This window comes from Diadema antillarum, unplaced genomic scaffold, assembly GCF_040938485.1.
Source record: "Diadema antillarum isolate AM-2024a unplaced genomic scaffold, OU_Dant_1.0 scf00000054, whole genome shotgun sequence".
Lineage (NCBI taxonomy): Eukaryota > Metazoa > Echinodermata > Echinoidea > Diadematoida > Diadematidae > Diadema > Diadema antillarum.
Window position 1 is genome coordinate 1 of NW_027270943.1, and position 22113 is coordinate 22113.

The following is a 22113-nucleotide window of genomic DNA, read 5'->3' on the forward strand; positions in this document are numbered from 1 at the left end:
CTCATCACGCCATGTCATCTCAGAGCCACAAGCTGCTCTTCTGCCAGCTGTTCAACACAGCCTGTCTTCAAAGAGAGCTTTAATACTAAACAATTCGATGCACGAGGAAACGAAGTTTCAAAATCAACATTTGAGGAGATTAGACGGGATGCTTATCTTCACCAAGTGCGTACAAGAACCGTGTCGGCATTGCACCGAACATCCTCCTGTCAGCAAGGCAGCGTGCCAGCTATTCTCTACATTCCCTACCCCAGTGCCATCATCACAAGACACATATGAGACATACATCACAGCGAGGGCACAGGCACGATCACATCAAGACGAACACATGCCAAGTAGAATCACCAATCATTTAGGAACATGCGAACGCTGCAGCACTCTGTACATTTTCACAAGCAAAACCGATAAAATAAGGCACATGAGACTCATGCACTAGGCTATGCATCACATCTACATTGAACTTTGTTCAATTCTTCTTCTCTCATCGGCCCCTTATTTTGTCTGCCGTTAACAAATTGAGATAGGCTAACAATACTTTTTAGCTCGGTATGTAATATGATGATTTAAGTGTTTATATAGCGCATATCACCGCCGTACTGGCTCTTTGTGCTTTTGAATGGGGAAATCCAGTCCAATTGAATAGTCTTGCATTTAGAAAAAGCTAGTAAAATCCTACGAGTTCAAGGATTAAAAAAGAAATGACTGCGATCGGATGAAAAATAAGGAAGTTATAGCACTTGGAATTTATATACAATATGGCAAGTTGTTAGGAAATGACATGCTCACTTTTCCATTTGCACATTTTATATTGACCTTTTAAGAACTTTGCAAATGGTGCTGGTCTTTGCAAGTTTGACATCCATGTATTTCTTGCAGTAACGTGTTACTGTGGGTTTCATGTGAAGATTAACTTTGCATTCATTTGATAACTTTTGTGAGCGATTTGAACTTGAGAAGGCAGTTCAGTACTTCAAGAATCAAACTAATTTTCATGATTACTTTTCATCACAACTTCTTCTTGCATACGTTTAATGATTACGCATACCTGATCGTGCTACCTGCTGCAGCAACATTTTTGATAATAAAGATTTCGTGGAGGAAATCGCAAATGTTAGCATGTAGAGATTTTGATCATTTTGCGGATTGAAAAACGACAATTTTGAAAATATGATTTTGCACTACCTCTTCAGTGCAGTTGAAATTTTTGCATTCTCGGTATAGCCAATCTGCACGCGCTGAAGAGCCCTGTCCAAGAAGCACTGTGTGATTTATCGTAGACATCGTCGCTTCCGGGTGTCACGCATGCGTCCAGTTCCTATACCATTCATTTGTTTTCTTTGTCTTATTTTCCGTTGTTACTCCTTTTTTTTCTTTTTTTTTGTGGCTATAATTCAGGTTTTAAAGAGTTGAAAGTTTCTGAATTTTACTGATTTGCGGTCTCTAGAGTCATGGTTACAGGTACAAGGCTTCAATGTGCCGATCAAATGATGGAAAGCGAAGAAATCTTCAACAAAAAATACCCCTCGATAAAGGCAGGACGTGACCTGAGTGCACATGCAGCCAAAAACGGGGGCACGTTTGTCCCCTCAGCTATCCCATTATAAAGAAAACCACTGCTCTCTGCACGGCAAGTAGGTATTGGTGATACCGATAAATTTCCGCTTTGTTGTATTGCAATTAATAACGTATTTTGATATTACGAACTACAAAGTTATCTGTATTGGAAATATTGTAAACTATGAATATTTCATGATGAAAACGCTTTGAGTATTTTATAATTTCACTTTTCACTGAGACAAATGTCTCTGTAGGCCTTTATTGCTATCAGCATGATACGATCATTTGGCAAATATGTGTAAACAGAATGAGAAAACAGTGAGTTCTTTTCTTTTAATGGTACAGGTATATATTGCTACTTCATATCAAAATACAGTTATTGGTTACAGTTAAGAAAGTTGTCTCTCTTGCATTTCTTCTTTTGAATCTGTTTTGTTTTGTTTGTTTTTGGTTTGTTTGTCTGTTTGTTTGTTTGTTTATAACGGCAGCCCGTGTGTTGAAGAGCTATACATAATCGTTGCTGTTTGGGCAAAACTTCAGTTTCTGTGTGACAACCTTTTTACGGGTATGATATACATTTCACAGATAGGGTATGGATTTTATTTATGTGGATTGTTTAGATGTGTGTGTGTGTGTGTGTTTGTGTGTGTGTGTGTGTGTGCGCGCGCACTTTGGTAACTGCAAATTGATAGATCTTTTTTGTTTCATTATTTTGTGTGAGGTTTTCAGGGATATTTCCCCATGTGCCCCAAACACACACACACACACACACACACACACACACACATACACATGTATTGTAACAAGGGATAATGAAAAATGTGTTATGCTATGTTATGTTATGTTTTGTTACGTTATGTTATGTTTTATAAACACATAACTACAGTATGATACTATTTAAAGGCAATCTATTAAAGCTCATCCAGCGTTAATTCTTTCAGCCGTTTGGATGGCGGCAGTACCAAAAACAGATTACAAACCGTAGGCCCCCGCCTCCTCCCCCCCCCCCCCCCCCCCCCCCCCCCCCAGAAAAAAAAAATACAACGGCACCTTCCGCAACGATAAAAGACAGGGAATCAATAAAAATGCAATTTCAGGGTATGAAACTTTAACTCATTTATTGAACTTACATCTCTATAGAGGTTGTGAACTAATTTTCATGTTGCTGGAAATGCAACACGGAGCTGACCAATCACACAGTTTCAGCTTCCGTTGCTATCACAACAAAGGTTTGTTTTGGGAAAGACAATGGGTGATGATCGATTCACGGTGCCCATCGCGGAAGTGTCCATCTTCTCCGGACATTGAACAAAGGGATCGGAGATCTCACTATGGACAGGTCGGGGTGTCTGAAATCTATTGTACCTGTACCACCTACTTTCTATGTGCCGAATTCTATAGGGGTTTGGTTGGTATTACATTCTATACCCCATGGCGCTCTTCCCGCGGCCCTTTGGTGGGTTTGGCCGCGGCCTTTTCAGTCATAATCTCGCAGCCCTTTTGATCATTTTGCAGCAGCCCTTTGCACTCTTGAGATCACGCTTTCCTAGAATCGTTTGGTAGCAGCCTTCTCGATCACCATCTTTCGGCTGCAGCCTCTGACTGCCCGACATATTATGTTGACATAGGACTTCGATGAAAACAACTGCTAATATTTCCTTTCTTCCTGGATTATATATAACTAGATGAATAGATATATAAATAAATAGATAAACACATAAATAAATAAGTAAGTAAATAGAAAATAATAAATACATAACTACTAAATAGCACATAGATTCATAAATTTATAAATACTTGACTAGTACATTTCAACATTCTATAATAGTCACGCAATATACATCTGTTCGTTTAGTAGCTGACCGAGAGAGTCGGATTCAAATCTCAGAAGATGCTAAGCATGCAGCATAAAATATACAGACTACATACCGGTATTATGACCTCGCTGAGACATGCTGATTTCCATGTGTAAATGTTTGCAAGGCGAAATCTAAATAGTGCCTGCATCCGTCACGTCCAATGCAGGTATGTTTGCTGTTGTTGTTCATTTTCTACATCCGCAGTATATTTTTAGCCTCTTGTAATGAGTTCGTACATACATGTACTTGCAAGTATGTACGAAATCATTATAAGATTAATTTTGTGTGCATGTACACAAAATATAGCCACTTTGCCATAAAAACGATAAAAAAAAAAACGACTGGTAACGCCATTCTATAGTGTGTATCCATACACGCGTGCGTGACGAGGATATATGGATGTTTGATAATAAACTGCCGTGTTGATATCCAAAGTCGAATGATAGTTTGACAGCTGGTATGGACTTGAAATTATCTTCTGACATTGGGTGTTTTAAGAGCGCATGATTGACGTTTTAACTGTTCAAAAGAAATATTGATCAGTTGATTGAAATCATTTCCGTGCAGGCCCAAACTCCCCGAATTCTATGCGTCATTACTGTCACCCCTGGTTGCATGTGCTTGTAATACATAAATCACTGATAACAGCAAAAGGAATAAAAAATAAGAATGAAGTAACAAACAAACACACAAAGACACACACACATACACACATTTACGACAAATAGATTAAAATGTCTAATGTCAAACAATTATAAAAAACCCTGCTTGAAATATACTCCATGTTTGTGGCAATAAAGATCGAAAATATACCTCATTATTATTTAGAAGATAAGATACACTGTACAAACATTTAAAGCATATTGATAAATCACATGCTTTATTAAGTTTCATCTTCCTGATATGGGCCATTTGAACCTGCATTCAGTATGCAAATTGTAGAGGTGAGACGAACCTATGAGATGACAGCAATATCATTTTCTGTTTTGTACTCCCTTCACGGTTCACAACTCTACACTACACACTACTATCACTCTGTGTGTAGAGTTCTATTAGACGCTGCCACGAGAGGGCGTTGTTCTAAACAAGTTGTTCGTCACAACAAGGAGTTTGTTATTCATAAAAGGGTTTGCAGAACCCGAGCGGCGTTTTGAAAGGAAAAGCCGTAGAGCGGGCCACTGCGGGAATACGCTTGAGTACCCCGGCGCATTAACGGGCTTTTCAAAGCGCCGCTCAAAGGACCGCTGAACGGCGGCGCCGCTGTTTTCCTGCACAATGTAATCTGCCAAGGCGCCTAAAAGGAAAATTTACATAACTTATGCCCATTGAGAGGTTGAGAAGTTGGCATTGAGCTCTAGAGTTGAACTCGCTTACCCACCCGTCACTCTCAGGTGTTTAGTGTCCCTCAAATCTCACACCCTTCCCCACAGGGGAGGACCTTTCATACCCGATCCTTAATGAACCTGACGATTAGAATAACGATTACACCCTAATGTAATACATCGTCGTCCGATTGCCGCAGGTTATACGTCATTGAAAATGCTCTTTCTAGGATCCAAAAAGTTTCCCAGTACATCTTATTCATCATGTTCCCTCATCAGTCCTTATATGGTACGTACATCCCTTTCTGAATATTGCGACATTTTAAATGGCTGGCCTCTGCTACTGCTATGACCCGAGTTTTATTCATTAACGAGTTTGTCGCATTCTGGCGATTACTGAAGAGTGTCGCGTATTGACTGGTCATCCGTAGAATGGATTTTGCAAGCAAAGCGTGTTTGCTGACCATATGTGATTGCCTATCACCCTCGCAGAATACCTTGACTTCAAAACGCACACCCCCACATAAACACGCACACGTATGCACCCACCCACCCACACGCACACACACACACACACACACACACACACACACACACACACACACACACAAACACACACACAAATGCTGTTTTATAAACACTCGGAAACGAATGGGACAATCTATCTCCTTTATGCTCAAAACGCAACCGACATTTCGCTCGATGAATTATTCGATTCATTGAGTCGGAAGACACTCTCTCCCCCATTTCTCTTTCTCTCTTTCTGCTCAAACTTGGACCTTAAGCTGCAGCTCCGATGAGGCGAAGAACCTGTTCAGTGAAGGAGAGGGATAACCAACATATACTCGAGATGATAATATATCCAAATAGATTTTGATTCATCCAGGTAGTGCGACGGCAACACATAATCAAATCTATTCGACTGGACTTGTTTGTTACTTATACACGGAGAGCACAGCTTCGGTGTACTTTCCGTGAATTTTACAAGTATGGATACTCAGATATTTTTAACTGGACTTGAATTGTACTTATCAACATGTTCGTGTAATTTGAAGAAAGTAAAGAACTTAAAGAACAGAGATGAAATCAAGGAAACGAGCAGGAAAAGGTGGTGGTAATATAACAGAAAAGATAGAAGAGTAAGAGAATGAGAACAAGAAGAAGAAGAAGAAGAAAGAGAAGAAGGAGAAGAAAAAGAAGAAGGAGAAGAAAAAGAAGGAGAAGAAAAAGAAGAAGGAGAAGAAAGAGAACAAGGACATGAAGAAGAAGGAGAAGAAAGAGAACAAGGACATGAAGAAGAAGACGAAGAAGAAGAAGAAGAAGAAGGAGATGAAGAAGAAGAATTAAAAGCCTTATTCCGAGTCATCTCCCATCTCAGCTACGAAAAAGGAGGTCCGAGTATGACAGGGAAGGGGAGAGAGAGAGAGAGGTGTGAGAGCGGACAATCATCCAGGGCACGTGCCGATACACGTTTGGTGAAATCGATCGGCGTGCACAAAATCGTCCAAAAACAACGACAAAGGAGTCAAGAACAAACGGACCATGAAGCATGAGACGTTCACATCTTAGGAAGACAAAAGCAAAATGCTTTCTCTTGGGGGAAAACTACCTTACGTAAGATCAACGTTCGTGAAGTAAACAGCCAAGGAGAACGGACTAAAATAGGAACGATGGTGGTCGTGTATGAGAGATAAAATGAATATTCTGAAAGGAAAGAAGAGGTAAAACGCACACTTAGAATATAGAAGAGTGCTAAGGAGTACCTCAAAGTATGTGCGTGTGTGTGTGTGTGTGTGTGTGTTTGTGTGTGTTTGTGTGTTTATAGAATGATGTTTTTCTGATGCCGATGTACGAAAAGAAAGGAAGAGAGAAAGAGAGAGAGAAATAGAGGAGGGGGAGATAGAGAAAGGTAAAAGAGAGAGAGGTTGATGTGTTTCACTGTAAATGCACATGCAAATAAACCAGTGTGGATTTTTGAGCGCATCAGCCATTTGGACACACGTGGCTTGTTTTATCCTTCTAAAGCTTGAGAGGGATCCTTTCCATCCAGTGGACCCACGGGGGAGGGATTTTTACCATTTCTCTAAAACACTTCCACTAATTGCGACATGGGATACACACCATGACGACATTCGGTCAACCACGGAGGCGTTCTAATTTGACGCTTTCTTGCCCTTCGGTGCCCTTAACTTTTTTTCTGAGAGTTCAGGTCTAACCGATTTATCCCATTAGTTTTCAAGTTAGTGAAAGGTGATTTGCAAAGTCATTCAAATGCAACTTGAGTGAATGTTTGCTTTCTTATAGAAAAGTTGAGCACTTCTGAAATAAGTGCAAACATGGCTCAAACGTCCCAACGAAAATTGTCATATTCGTGTTTGTACATAATCTATTTCTTTCGTGCGTCAGAGAATATGTTTTATGTGTGTCCATTCAGTACTTTTTTGAAATATCAACAGTCATATTTCCAGTGCAAAAGTCCCAAATGTGCACATATATACGGTCTCTTACATGATGAGGAAACAACCACAACAACATCAACATCAACAACAACATCAGTGCGAAGATCATATTTAACATGAACTGTTTACCATTTAGTACATAATGTATAATGTGTCCTGAGTACATGTCTGGATTAAAAAGATATTTTCATGCGAAGAGAATGTTTATGTTTAACATTTTATATGTTTTCCATGGCCGTTGATGCCGCACAATTTTCACATGAACAGATGAAGTCCCGATATTTGAATTTGTATTCATAATTATGTATATGTATAGGGCCTACACATTGATTATAGTAGGCCTTTGTATCAGTGAGGTCAGTTTGAACAGGGGGGGGGGGTGGGAGGGGGATGCGCGCACTGAGGTGGAGAGAGAGAGAGAGGGAGGGAGAATGAGATAGATATGAAGAAAAAGGAAAAGGAGGCGAGGGGATGAGATAACCAACTGGACTTATTAAATGGGGATGAGATCATTGTTATACCTGCAGAAAGTTTTTTTTCTCTGTTAGGCAAACGTTATGATTATTCTACACAAATGTAATATGCTGAGTCTCACAACCTCGGCATTTCTCCGATATGAAGGATGAATATACATTGCTTTGCTCTTTTCAGTTTTCATGAAATGATATTCTTGACACTTTGATGAACACGCACAGTGCCAATGCCTATTGTCAAGGTAAATAACGCTCACGGTAGTGCAGTAACTCTCTTCTGATGCTGGATTCAAAAACATGACTATCTCCTCATTTGTCCTTCTTTGACTTTCAGGTCTTCCCTTCCAATTACCGCCTTCAAAATCTCTCGAACGCCCTCAGCAAGCCTTCGCTGCTCTCCAACATTTCAACCACAAAGAACGCCGACGGCAGCAAGACTGCGCAGAATCACACCTTCGCCACATTCAACTCTCAGACTGTGGTACTGCGAAAGGTCAAAGTTCAGAACTTTAATCTCAACAAGGCAATGAAGAGAGAACTGAAGGAGGTCCGTTTCACGTGCGATGCATTATGGTCGAGTTTTCCATTAAATAGAAAAAGGATGTCCCCACCTTCAGGGTTACACTGTCTAACCTCTTTCATCAAAAGATATAATCGATTATAAATTTTCTTGACACACAGGCCGCTATAGACTAAAAATCAATTATGTATTAAATTGTAACTCTTCATAAAACAGGACCCAGATAAGCACCCGGAGAGCACAGACCTCCGTCGAGCACAAACAAACATGCTGAAAATGGGTTTACTTCCCAACGATAAAAAAATCCTTCAAAAAAATAAAAAATAAATCCAGGATCAAGACAGTGATCCGGATGACCATCAAAATTTAACCGTCTGTTCCTGTAGTGTCACTTTTAACTTTCCTGAAAATTTCATCCAAATTCGTTTGTGAACTTTTTGAGTTAATTTGCAAAGAAACAAACAACCAAACAAACAGACAAATAGATAGATCAACGTGGCAAAAACATTACCTCGTTTGCGGAGGTTATCATGTTGAAATTCGTTTATATTGTGTCGTGTTAAAGGCTAGTATCATTTCTCCTTCTGATTGATTAATCTATATATCAGATTATGTAATTATTGTCATGTTTCACTTGACAAAATCGAGCTGTCTGTAATACAAGTATTTATGTACTCTTTACAGTTATGCGACTTAAGCTGAAATGGGTCATGCGCTATAAAGTGTTATCGACTGTACAGTATCTTAACACATCCTACCCAGGTTTCCTCCTTAAAACTCACCAAAAGAAAATAAATGGCTGTCTGGAGTAGTATCAATCTTAACTTGAAAAATTGGTCATAAAATCATATTTAATGTTATCATTTTATTTCTTGATTTGTATTTGTTTAATCCAATTTTAATCTAAGCATCTAGGCTCTTCCAATGAATAGAATTACATGTGACCAATAGCAATGTGATACAATAATTCCAGTACTTACAACCGTTTCTATATTGTACAATACACTCCTATACGTTATTACATAATTTTGAAGACTGAATTTTATCCCCTGTTGTATTGTAACATTTGACTCTAACCAGATGCGATGGCTGGTCCAGGACAACATCAATCGTTTTCTGGGGCTATGCTTCCCCTCCACCAGTGGCGACATGTTCTACCACGTCACTGAGTACAGTCCTAAAGGCAGCCTTCATAGTATACTCAACAATGATGACTTCAACCTCGACCTTAGCTTCAAGGCCTCCTTCATTCGAGATCTGGCTAGGGTATTTTACCTGTCCTTACATGTTGTTCATTATCCTATACTTATCATCGCTGAATTTTGATATTAAAAGCTTGATTAGTATGCTCATTAAAGCATCTACTTATGAAATTACCTGTTATGAAATGATGAAGCAGATCGCACAGTGATAAATGATTGGATGAGAGCGTATATACACAATCGTGACAAGGCATTTATTTTACCTAAACATGTAATTTTGCTTGAGACCGGTAATAAGTAAAATAAAGTTTGTTATTTACTCGAGGAAATGCCTACCGCATAATTCAAAACATGTACATTTGAAATTCTACTATCAGATTTTAAAATGAGGGTGATTTATCAAACGACCAAGACCTGCTTCATCATTTATAAAACAAATAATACACATCAGTTTGTTCAAGCTTTGGTAAAATTACAAACACTCGGTACCTCCGAAACAGTCTAAACACCCTCGGCTATCGCCTCGGACGTATTAGGCTGTCCAAATTTAATGTACCTTTGTGGTTAATTCTTACTAAAACCCTCACTGATTTGTATCCGGGTGCGTTTAAAAGATTTTTCTTCTGGCCAGAAACAGTGTTTTGAAACATTGTTTCCGGCCAAACAGTGTTTCTAGCAGGGAAAAAAAAAATCTTGTAAACGCTTGCCGTGATTTGAAACAGTGTTTTGAAACATTGTTTCAAATTGCACAAAATAGTGCGTTTCAAACAGTGTTTCTGTAGAAACAGTGTTTCAAAAATCTTATAAACACAACCGCGATCTCAAACACTGTTTAAATGACGTCACAATGCCTTGCACGAGCCCTGTTCGACCTTTTGCTGAGGAACAGACTGCGCAGTGTGAGTGAGAGCCCCAACACGTTCGGGGGAAAAATCTTATAAACGCTCTCCTGACAAAACGTTTTTCAAATCAGTGTTCCGAATCAGTGTTTCAAAACAGTGATTCTCGGCATGCAAAATCTTATAAACGCGACCTTATTTGTATATCCATACTATTACATTGTGAGTTGTGATATAAGCTTGATGTCATCATGATAATTATCGTCATCAGCCGTATAATGCACTTATGCATCGTAACCGTCGTATAATCCGATAGATATGAAAATTGCCCGTAATTTGTCGCTATTTCAATCTTTTTTTTTTCGCTCACCGTTCCACATGTTCCATTTCATTTCCCGTTACGAAACTAATTTGGCAGCGTTAATGTTTTTCTTTGATGAGATACACATGTTGATATACTCAATGAATTCTTCAATCATTTCTCTTTCTCATGGAGTGCTAAAAGCCATAACTTTTTTCAGTTTAAATTTCGCTTATTCTGCCACAATTCAACACAGTTGATTAATCATGTCATTTTTAGAATGAAGCTTCAATTGAAATGAAATACAAAACTATTTCGGAACTTACAGACACCAGCGGGCTTTCTGCTTTTTGAAGAAAAAAAAAAGATGCGTAGCCAATCTAGTTATTTGTTGCCAATTTGTTGATGCGCTGAAAATATTTGAGACGATACCTTCCCCTGCTTCTTCTGCCTTAATTTTCCATCATACCACTGTCTCCGTTGTATTCTAAAGGTCTCCACCTTATTGTGTCAAAGAGAATAGAAGTATCAAACGCTCTACTTAATACTTCATCTTTGACAAATGTTTTGGGCCCATGTTATTACACAATATCCATTACGTATGAAACAATACTCGTAACTCTGCTGACTCCAGTTTTCTCCACATTACGAGCATTTGCAATATTGTCTAACATTGACAGTGATTGGCAACCGTTACCATAGGCAATGTATGGACATGATAGACAGAGTTACATATAACTTTTTTCATCATCCTCGGTTTTCGAGAATACATATCTATGCATTTGTGAAGATAAAACATCACTCAACACTACTCGACTTCCCCGAGAAAAGTTAATGGCAGTAGTTACCGTTTGCAGATAAAACAAAACTCAGCTTTAGTGCTTCAAAATAGTTATAAAATATGAGTTAGGGATAGAAACAATCAATGTAAAAATTTTACTGTTAAGTACACAAAATGTGAACAATGGTTATAGCAAAATTCTTTCTAGAATAAACCGTGTACAGTTGTTGTTGTTTATTGAGAAAATAGTGATATCTCCTTGTATTTGAGGCTTTATTGTGACATTTTTTATAGTAGGATGTCTTGTGATACAGCTGACCTACACAATACATGTATGCATCAAATGAGATAACTCCAACATTTTTTTAATCATTGCTCCTAATGGTAAAAAGTATCTTTGAGGAATGTCTTCGCAATCTCATTTCCGTCATCAGAATACATATCATATTTTCGCCAGGTGCCAAGCTACTGGTAAAATAAAAATGATATAAAAAGCACATCCCCTGAGAGGATGTTGGCAACACCAAGCCATGTATGCAAGAATGACTCGTTACACCGGCTGATAATGGTGTCGTTTATTTACCATGTATTAGGGGATGCAATTTCTCCATGCCTCGGAGATCAAGTCGCACGGCCTTCTCAGCTCGGCAACATGCTTTGTAGACGGCCGCTGGGTACTCAAAGTCTCGGGATTCGGACTTCTCTCCTTTAATATTCTCAAGGAAGACGTCATGAAACAGAAAGACGCCGAGGTTAAGTTTTCCAGTGAGTATCCTCTAAATCTTCCATTTGTGTTTTGGGACATCTTTTTTCTTTATCTCATTTTACTCATACTCTTCACTTTTTCTTCACCATCGTCGTCTATTCTGTCTTATCTTTTTTTTTTCATTCTTCTTTTCCTGCTACAACTTCCTCCCAGATTTTTTTCCTGGTTACTTCTACTTTTTCAGGTACATGTTGTCAGGTAGTGCTGCAATGCATGCATTATGCAATATTCTAAAGATTATGCGCAGTACCCTGCAGATTATTCCGGTTGATCAAGTGCATGAATGTAATATTGTAGTCATTGAATGTCATTGTATGTCATTTACACAGCGATTGTCTCTCTTAGATGATACCCAGAGAAATCAACAAGAAAGCAAGAAAACAAACAAACGAACAAACAAATGTTCATTCTGTCATTATCTTTCACTCAGGTCAAAATACATTGATTGGGTAGTTTATCATGATGCATTTGCCTTCACGGGGGAATAATCACTGCATCGAGATTTAAAGTTTTGGACAATAGCTGGCGCCATATCTATAACAAGGTAATGATCACGGAAATATATTGTACACTAAGTCTTGTACTCAAATTCACTGCAATGCTGGCTCTTGGCAGATCGCGGCATAATTGCATATGTGCAAACAAGCGCACCGGAACACTTCTGGTTTTTTCTTTGTTTTTGTTTTTGTTTGTTTGTTTGTTTGTTTGTTTGTTTGTTAGTTTGTGTGTGTGTTTGTTTTTTTTTTTTGGGGGGGGGGGCAAAATCTCGACGGGGGCACATTTATATTACGATGTGAGATCCTAGGTGGAAGGGGGATACCATCCCCCCCTCAACCCCCCCCCCTCCCACGGTAGGGACCTTTTGTAAAACAGAGTACAAAAGTCGCGTTTATAAAGCATTTAAAAGCAAATTTCTAAGGAATTAAACCAAGACTAGTGAAAAAAAAAGATCAGTGCGAAGGACTATGATTATTACATACGGGGGTACATTAATGTGACGGTGTGAGATCCTCGGCGAGGGAGGGAAGCGACCGAGCGGGGGGAGGGTGTGGGAGGGGGGATATCCCCCCCCCCCTCCCACGTTAGGGACTTTTTGTAAAAACAGAGTACAAAAGTCGCGTTTATAGAGCATTTAAAAGCAGATTTTTACAATTTCATTTACAATTCCAGTTTTTTCTTGTGATCGGAGGGGTTTATTTGCATATCATGTTTATTTTGTATCACATTCCAGGGCAAAAATTCTGAGAGCTAAATATTGTGTAATCATTCTCTGGTGGTATACTATGTTCTCCTGTAACAGAAATGCTGTGGACGGCTCCCGAGCTGCTTCGCCAGGAGCTGCTGCCCAGCAAAGGGTCTCAGAAGGGGGACGTCTACTCCTTTGGGATCATTCTGCAAGAAATCGTCACCAGAAGTGCACCTTACTATCTATCCGGCTACACGTCAAGGGGTAGGCGAATTGAAACACTAACTAGACTACATGAATCTAAACTACATAGTGTGCGGCGTTTTGCTCTGTGGTTATGTGGTGGTATTTCATTTCGTGTCATCTTTATTACATCTTTAACTTTTATCACATATCTCAATTATGTCATATTGCATCTTTATCAAGCAGGCTTTAAAGGGGTATTCCAGACGATTTTCATAATTTCACATCCTGTAGTAAATAAATCAACAGCTTCAAGTATACATTTGTGGAATTTATTGTGGTCCTTGAGCAGAGAAATCAATACTCTAAGCCCCCCCCCCCCAAAAAAAAAAAATACATTGAACAGAGATGATGACATAGGATCCTCAAATATTTCAGAAATATAGCAATGTAATTTCATAACGATACCACATGCTTGACAAGTTCACATGTGTAGAATTTATGCACAGACATTCTTCTTTTGTTCTGCTTCCTTGAGCCCAACTCATGCATTCTTGTTGTGGGGCTGCCCATGGCATCATCCTTGTTCATTGTTATTTTTCATTGTTATTTCTTATAAATTTTAAAAACACTTCTCACTACAAACTCTGAAACTCTGCACCCAGTGTAACTAGTTTAGAGTTGTTCATATGTATAAGTCTGAAAATCATCCGGAGGTCCCCTTTAATGGGTATGGATGACTGCCGCTATTCTATGGGTTCCCCCGTCGTAGATGGCAGTATTATCAGAAAGTCTCGGTGATAATATCAACAAGCTTCCTTGTTTCACTCTGTGCCAGTGCGTGATGATATGACTTCCTCGAAACACTTCCCCGTTTCCGTTTCAAGCACTGTGTCATAAAGCATTAAATTTATTAGTGTGCGTGTCGTGTCATTAGATTTCCTACCAAAGTTGATTCTCCTCGCTCAGGTATACAATGCTGTACATGACAATACTTGTTTGTGTATTATAGTCATTATGGTACTGCTCTACGGAATATCAGCACTGACAGAACAAAAAAAAAAAAATCTGCCCTTGATAAAAAAAAATAGCCAGATTAATACAGCACAGCATCTAATCTATATTCATTCAAGTTTACTTATTTAGCAAGAACTTTTTGCGACCTAAAGTATGAACAAGCACTGTCTCAAAACTGGGCAAAGTCGGATACCACTCCAAAGTGAAACAAAACACATTGATAAATGTATGGCTATTTATTTACTGCGACAGCTTGCGACAGCTTGCGACAGCTTACACTTTCACATGCAATAAACTCTCCTCAGCGAGAAACTCTCAAAGTGGTTGTACTTGTGTTGGTATTAGAGTCATTAAAAGAGCTAATATTGCCCAATCCTATTACCCAATCCTGTTCTACGAATACCGATGTTTAATCATTACTTCTTTTTTCTTCAGAAATCATCCGTCGAGTGATACGAAGGGACGAGCCACCATGCCGGCCGAAGATTAACGAAGAGGAGTTCATGAACAGTTCGGAGATGTCTACGATATTCACCGAGATCAACGAACTAATGAAGTCTTGTTGGGAGGAACTACCCGAGGACCGACCCGACTTCACTACCATCAGAAATAAACTGAGAGTCATACAGCGGGGCAGGTGAGACGTGCTCCCTACAGGAAAGGACACAGTGTCCCCCAGTTTGTTTACAGTGTGTTCACATTGTCGACTATTTGAAAACGTTCACATTTAACCAATGGTTATAATCACAGAGTGCTCACATAGCAAGTTTCTGTTTCATAATGTGAACTGATGGTTCAAACGCTCAAATTTAACACTGTGAAGAGATTTCACACTGTGTTCACAATGCGTGTCACACTGTGGGACACTGTGTTACACTTTGTTACACTGTGTTCTTTCCAGCAGGGTTAGTTTGTATGCTTTGTTCAGCATGAGTCACCGGTCTAATTTTACTCTTCCGTAAATTTTCGATTTTCTGAATACTGGTTCATCATAAATGTATGTAGGTCTTTGCAGACAAAGTGGTTGTGATATGATTATCAGTTGGCAGGAATTGTAATAAATGAGATGTGTGTGTGTGTGTGTGTGTGTGTGTGTGTGTGTTAAAGCAAAACTTATGTGAATACTTAGAAACGAACAATACCAGCCTTGTCATGCTTGCGACTGCAGGCTATCATTTCTCGTAATGTTGGGAAATTGCTATTGATTGTGTTCTTCATTAACAGAAAGGAGCTGGACATTCTTGACAACATGCTGTCCAAGATGGAGAAGTATACTGAGAACTTGGAGAAAGTGGTTGCAGACCGAACGGGCCAACTTTTAGAGGAGAAGAAAAAGACAGACGCCCTCCTCTATAGGATGCTGCCTCAGTGAGTGAAAGTCGGGAGGCCACCAGTTGATGCAAAATAGTTCGGATGCAGGGTAGAATGTTCCCATTAACTCCCCCCCCCCCCCCGCAAAAAAAAAAAAAATAATAATAAATACCAGCATATTTTTCCCGTCTCCATGATGGATCCGACATTTCTTTTTAATGAAAGTTTTGGGTTCGAGAGAATTGTGAAAATGACTGAAAATATCATAACAAGGACAGTCAATCTCAGATGATGTGATACGCTTCATTAAATATGTGTAATACTTGAAACAAAGGGAATTTCGAAAATGGAAAATAAAGATTGGGATTGAAATGAAATTGAAATCGAAATTGAGTTGGTTATAGAACGTTTTACGTAAGCTGCATTTTACACTGCGAATTTTATGTCTGTAGAAAGACGAGCTTAGTCGCTGTTCTCTTCACACAATTTGAATTAATTTCACCCACTGACACGGGTGATTGATATCACGAAATACAACCATAGCAATGTAGGATTTCCTTTTTTTGCTGGAAATATCAATATCATGAAACTAGAATTATCAGTCATGTGTATCAAATGGAAATTACAATAAAACCTCTATAAGCTGTCCATAAATGGTGAGAGAAGTGATACGAAGTAACGACAGCTAGGAATGCAAATCGTACATAAATGAAAGCACTTGTCAACCACTGCACATTAAGGGGAAAAAAGAAAATTACGAAAAGCTGAGATTTGACTATCCAGAAATAGTTGATTAGATAAGACTTGAATTGATCAAGAGGAGAGATTTGCTTCATACTGCTAGAGAGTTGATTCCAAAGATAATGGATTGCTGTACCGGAGGCTCCCTGAGCACAAGATTTACTTGTTGCACGGAGAGAGATTAATAGATGTTTAAAAGTATATAATGGAGAAGTGAAAACTGATGATAATTTCTCGATGATGCTGTAGAGTTTCAAGATCAAAAAGTTCCCATGCGCTGACATTGGCTGATGGCGTGTCTGCTATAATTATCTGCGTCATGTATCATTCAAAACACAAATTGAATGACAGAAGATTGAGTAATTTAATGTTTTCGTGTCCTGCTGTAATTGAGGTAGAGGGAGTTGTGCTGTACAGTCAAAGACTCAATAAACTCAATTTTATTCTCCTGCAGAGTTGTCGCAGAAGAGCTGAAAAAGGGACACTCGTTCCCTGGCGAGTTCTTTGATCACGTGACCATCTACTTCAGCGATATCGTTGGGTTCACTGACCTTTCGTCGCAGAGCACGCCAATGCAGGTTGTTGACCTCCTAAATGATTTGTACACATGCTTCGACGCCATTTTGGAAAGGTTCGACGTGTATAAGGTTCGTTTTACGTGTTATGTAGTCGATGGTTCAAAGTGTTAATTAGAAACGCCTTTACAATGTGATATTCCTCTTCTCTTGACGTACAGGGTGTAAGCATTGAGTTTTTTTTCCATCTTGCTAACTTTACTGTGGTCCAAAACGATCAATCAGTACAATCCTTCTTACATATTCCACCTAATAAGTCGTAAAAAGAAACATTTATGTTTCAAACAGTTCGCTTTCAAATTAAGTTTTGAACCCCAAGTCCACCAACTCCTCTTGCTTAAAAACTGTGGAATCGACAACCAATCGAAAGCATCAACTTGCTGCTGTTCATTTTACCCATCGGATTTCAGTATGATGGTATTATGAGTGACAGTTACAATTAATGAATAACAATATGGTACATGTTTCCATACAGATCTGTCCAGAGCCCTCTACGGTTCTATAGTTGTCAAAAGATATTCGAACCTTAAAACCGTTACTTGCCTTCTTGACACTGTTGTAGGTGGAAACTATAGGTGACGCATACATGGTGGTGAGCGGGCTCCCCCAGCGAAACGGTAATCGACACGCCGGCGAGATCGCCTGCGTAGCCCTTGAGCTCCTTGTTGGTGTCAAGAAATTCCGCATTCGACACAGACCCGACCACCAGCTGCAGATCAGGATTGGTATCAACACCGGTAAGTGAGAGGAGGCTAAGGGGAGCGTCTCTATCGGCGTAGTCACTTTGCCGAGAACTGACGAGTGACACAGTTGTGGTAGAAAACTCTACGAGACGATACTTACCTGATCCCAGAAACGTGGCGTCGTAAATGAGTTTTTAAGGGAGAAAAATTTTAATATTCTATTCACGTTTTATAAAGCAACATTACAAGGAGAAGGTAAACGTTTCTTAATCCATGACGACCTAGAAGACACCGCAGAGTCACCGGAATTGAAAGTAAAAACGAAAAACAAATTGATAAAAGCACTCTTTCTATCGTAGCTGCCAATGAGACCAGTGTTCGATTAGTGCAGGTGTGATGTATGATGATGACAAAGCAGAAATTATATCATGAATAGCTGTCTATATTATCACTATCTACAAGTGTGTGTGTGTGTGTGTGTGTGTGTGTGTGTGTGTGTGTGTGGAGTGTGTGTTCGACTTGGTTTTAAACAACAGTATAGATGACGGACGTATTCTTACCCTTACTGTAAATCAACGCGATAATCATGTTTTACTTTCGGAAATGCTTGCTGATCTTGTTCCCACGACATCTCCAGGTCCCGTAGCAGCGGGAGTCGTGGGGCTCACTATGCCAAGGTTCTGTCTCTTCGGTGACACGGTCAACACGGCATCACGGATGGAATCCAATAGTCTGCCGCAGAAGATTCACATCAGCCTAACAACAGCCTCCCTGCTCCGGGAACTCGGTGGCTACGTGATGGAGAAAAGAGGGCAGATTGAAATCAAGGTGAGTCATCAAGAGAATCCAGCTCTGAGAGAAACAGCAAAAGGGAGTAATGATCGCGTAAATGTGTGCCAGTTCGCTGATACTTCAGAGTCCGTTTATTTTCACAAATATTCGCGTAAATTCGACCATCGTGCATGTATAGAGTTACTGCTCCTTTTCGGCTAATGAAATTGGCAGTTTTGCAACATTGATATAAAGACATTGGTGACAGACAAGTTTTAACACAATGCTCTTAGTTTCATACGTGAATTCACAATATCAATATATGAGTAAAGAATTGGAACTGAAACTACTTTGGAGGTTTCCTAGATGATTCATAATCCCGATAATTCTGTGTCACATTAAAAAAAAATTATGTATTGTGTCATAAAAGTGACAGTAAACATGGTAAAGAAGAAAGGATCCATGATGTAATTTTCTCGCGCAGTTGCTTCGTCGTAGTGTTGATTCTTTATCAACAAAGAGAACAAGATTCGTTTCTTCGTTCTAGAAATGACGAATATCCTATGATTTATAAGTAACATGGTTTCTGGAAATGCATCGACCCACTATGTCCCTCTCGACCCAGGTGTATAAATGGGTACCTGGCAACGCTGGGGTAATAATGATAGCGGGGCCCTTTGGTAGAGCAGTGGCAATACTGAAGAGGCTCCCCTGTATAAATACAACCTTATTATCATTTTTATCATTACTATCATTCTTCTTCTTCTTCTTCTTCTTAAAATGTTGTTGGTTTGTCGAATTTCACACAGATTACCCACTACTAAGTGGGATAAAAGACCTTTTTTTTCTAGGTTCGTGTTAAAGATTTCTCGAGATAATCGTATGACCATTTACATTTACGTGACACGGATTCTTGATTGAAGCTTTCTGGAAGAATCCCTATAGCCAGGGCTCCACACTAACTTTTATTTTTGAAGGCCCATAGGCAAACATCCGACCTTTTTTGGTGGCCCGATCAGGCCACCAAAGTCTTCATTTCTGATATTTGGGTGGCCCGATGTGCGTTTTTGGTGGCCCCGGGCCACCGGGCCACCGTTAGTGTCGAGCCCTGCTATAGCATACACTTTCTTTTTCTCTTTGTGCGATGCAGGGAAAAGGGGAAATGACAACATTCTGGCTGATTGGAAAGGACAACCAAATCTCAATCCAGCGGGAGTCTTCCTCTGAACGCACCTTGGGTAAAAAAATGTGAGTACAGTAAAAAACTTGTATTTCCTTGAACATGAAGAAAAAATATCATTGAAACAAAAGGATGGACATTAAAGTGAAACAAGGCTTAAGCAAATTCGTTCTAGGTCAATCGCTTGATGAACCTACTCATATAGCCTATCATAACTTATCTGTTGTTTTCCAACACTGCAAGAGATCAAAACTGACATGATCTATTCGTATCATTCAAATGAAGACACAATCTTCACTGAGCAATAATGTGACAATATGAATATAATTATATAGATAGCAAAATCTAATGCGACTAATCATCCGAACGTGATTCCAATCAATATTATGGACTGCCTGTTTTCATTTTCGACAGTTCAACTGACACTGTGATTAGCCAAGACAGTCTCTTGTCACCATCACACCGAATGTCTGAGACTGCGTTTGACATTCCTGAAAACAGACTTATGGAAGAATCTTTGGAGAACAGCGATCTTCCAATTCGGCCTTCTACCGTTCCGGAAACCGGTAGCATGCCAAGGAACCATTCGTCTCAATCAAGCGATATCCACCAACCACATACAGAAGAGGATCACGTGACTAACTCCAAACCTGCTACAGGTGGTAGGAGCAGGTCGAAGACGCCCCAGAGCGGTTCTGGAACGCACTTAAATGTTAAAGACTACGCGTCTCTAAGGCAGAACGCTCGCCTTGGTGGAGAGGACGTTGAGATTAGCTCCACGCAGGGACCACTAGCAATAACAGATGACACGCGGGTACGTTCACCATTCGTGCAAGATGAAGAGTCGACACCTCCCGATGATGGTAGAGAGGTATATGAAAACCCTCTGATGGATCCAAGAGGGGCAGTCATGGAGGAGGAATTGTCTGGCTACAGCGAACCCATCACTTCGCCTTCAACGCCGACAACTTCGTCTGTGATGGAAATGGAGAACAGGTGGCTGCCCAGTCGACAGACAAGTGCAATAAAGGAGAACAATAACTACCAGTCTCCCAGTCGCAATACCAAAGTGCATTCGAATATCAATGTAAACACATCAAAATTTTCCAAGACATAATTACTGCTCTGAACAACGATTTTTCCTTTTCTTTTACTTCAAATCAGAGCAGTGGTACATTGCACGCGGAAAAAAAAACAACCTTCAAAGTTTTCCGTTAAAATGCGCGCTTCTGAAGCTTTTTTTTTGTTGTTGTTCAAACTCAAGATTCCCCATCAGAGAATTATGATTGAAATTATAATGAATATCTGATTTGCATGAGATTCCTATTTTTAGCTTTTAACATTTTATTTTGGTACCAAAAGATCCACGATTAGAATTGTATTAATGATCTTTTGTCTGTGAAATCATTGGCTATTAATATCTCGTTATGATTTATGTTATATGAATAGATGTAACTACTTATATTATCAGCGAGTGCAATCCACATTCAATGCGTAATACATAAATCGTATACGTCTATCAAATTGCGAAATGTAGTTCCATAAACACTAATGTATTCTGCCAGAATTCTTTCCAGATCACAGTACCATTCATTAACATATGTTTCAATCTTACTTCACAATTTACATGTTGTACATAACAGAGTACTTTATAGAAATGACAGAAGAAAATCCTTTTATATTTTGTGTGTTTTGCGCAGGTATGCTGAAAGGAAAACTTAAACATCTCGTTTGTTTATAAAGAGCAGCAGATACGGAGTTTGTAATGACTGTAAAATAATTGCCGAGAGTTTATAATGTTTGAATACAATAGATATAGTATTTTTATATACAGAGTCGACGTCATTTCGTTTCGTGTTTCTTATATGCATAATTCAAGGGATGATCTTGCCATCAAAATGTTGGACTTTGCAGTTAAGTGCTACATTATTAGATATTTGTAGTCGCTCAACACGTGTTCAACAAAGTTGAATGAGCAGTGTTTATGCTGGAAAGTGAACAGATGTAACTATAGTACTTAAGTTATTCACAAGTTGGACTAAATGTGTGTGTTATCTGTGTGTGAATCAGATAACAGTGTAAACGTCCTCGAATTATTGTGAGTATAATCCATTTTGATCTTTCCCGCAAATGCGTAGATTTCAAATTTGACTGACATCCCAAAATGATTAAGAATGAAAGATGCAAAATGAAATAAAATGCTTCTTTGGATTGTGACGTTGTCACTGCACAAAGTTACAATGAATTATTATCATCAGTTGATATCTGCTATTGTTTTTTCTGTGCGCAATATTCTTTCGACAACATATTTCCGTCAAGCATTCCTGAAGCGTTGAGTTCAGGATGGAGGTAGATGAAGTACGTTACTTTGATAAGGACTAAGCTAA

General features: G+C 39.2%; 1 protein-coding gene across 1 annotated transcript; it reads left to right on the forward strand.

Moving 5' to 3' along the window:
- Positions 1–8004: 8004 nt before the first annotated feature.
- On the forward strand, positions 8005–20843 carry LOC139715719 (atrial natriuretic peptide receptor 2-like; the record flags this gene model as incomplete). Its single annotated transcript, XM_071627269.1, has 11 exons — positions 8005–8217; positions 9271–9456; positions 11907–12078; positions 13380–13529; positions 14901–15102; positions 15690–15833; positions 16972–17164; positions 17655–17829; positions 18413–18603; positions 19697–19794; positions 20141–20843. Coding segments are annotated over 11 exons (2427 nt in total), but the record flags the coding sequence as incomplete, so codon positions are not given.
- Between the last annotated feature and the right edge of the window lie 1270 nt (positions 20844–22113).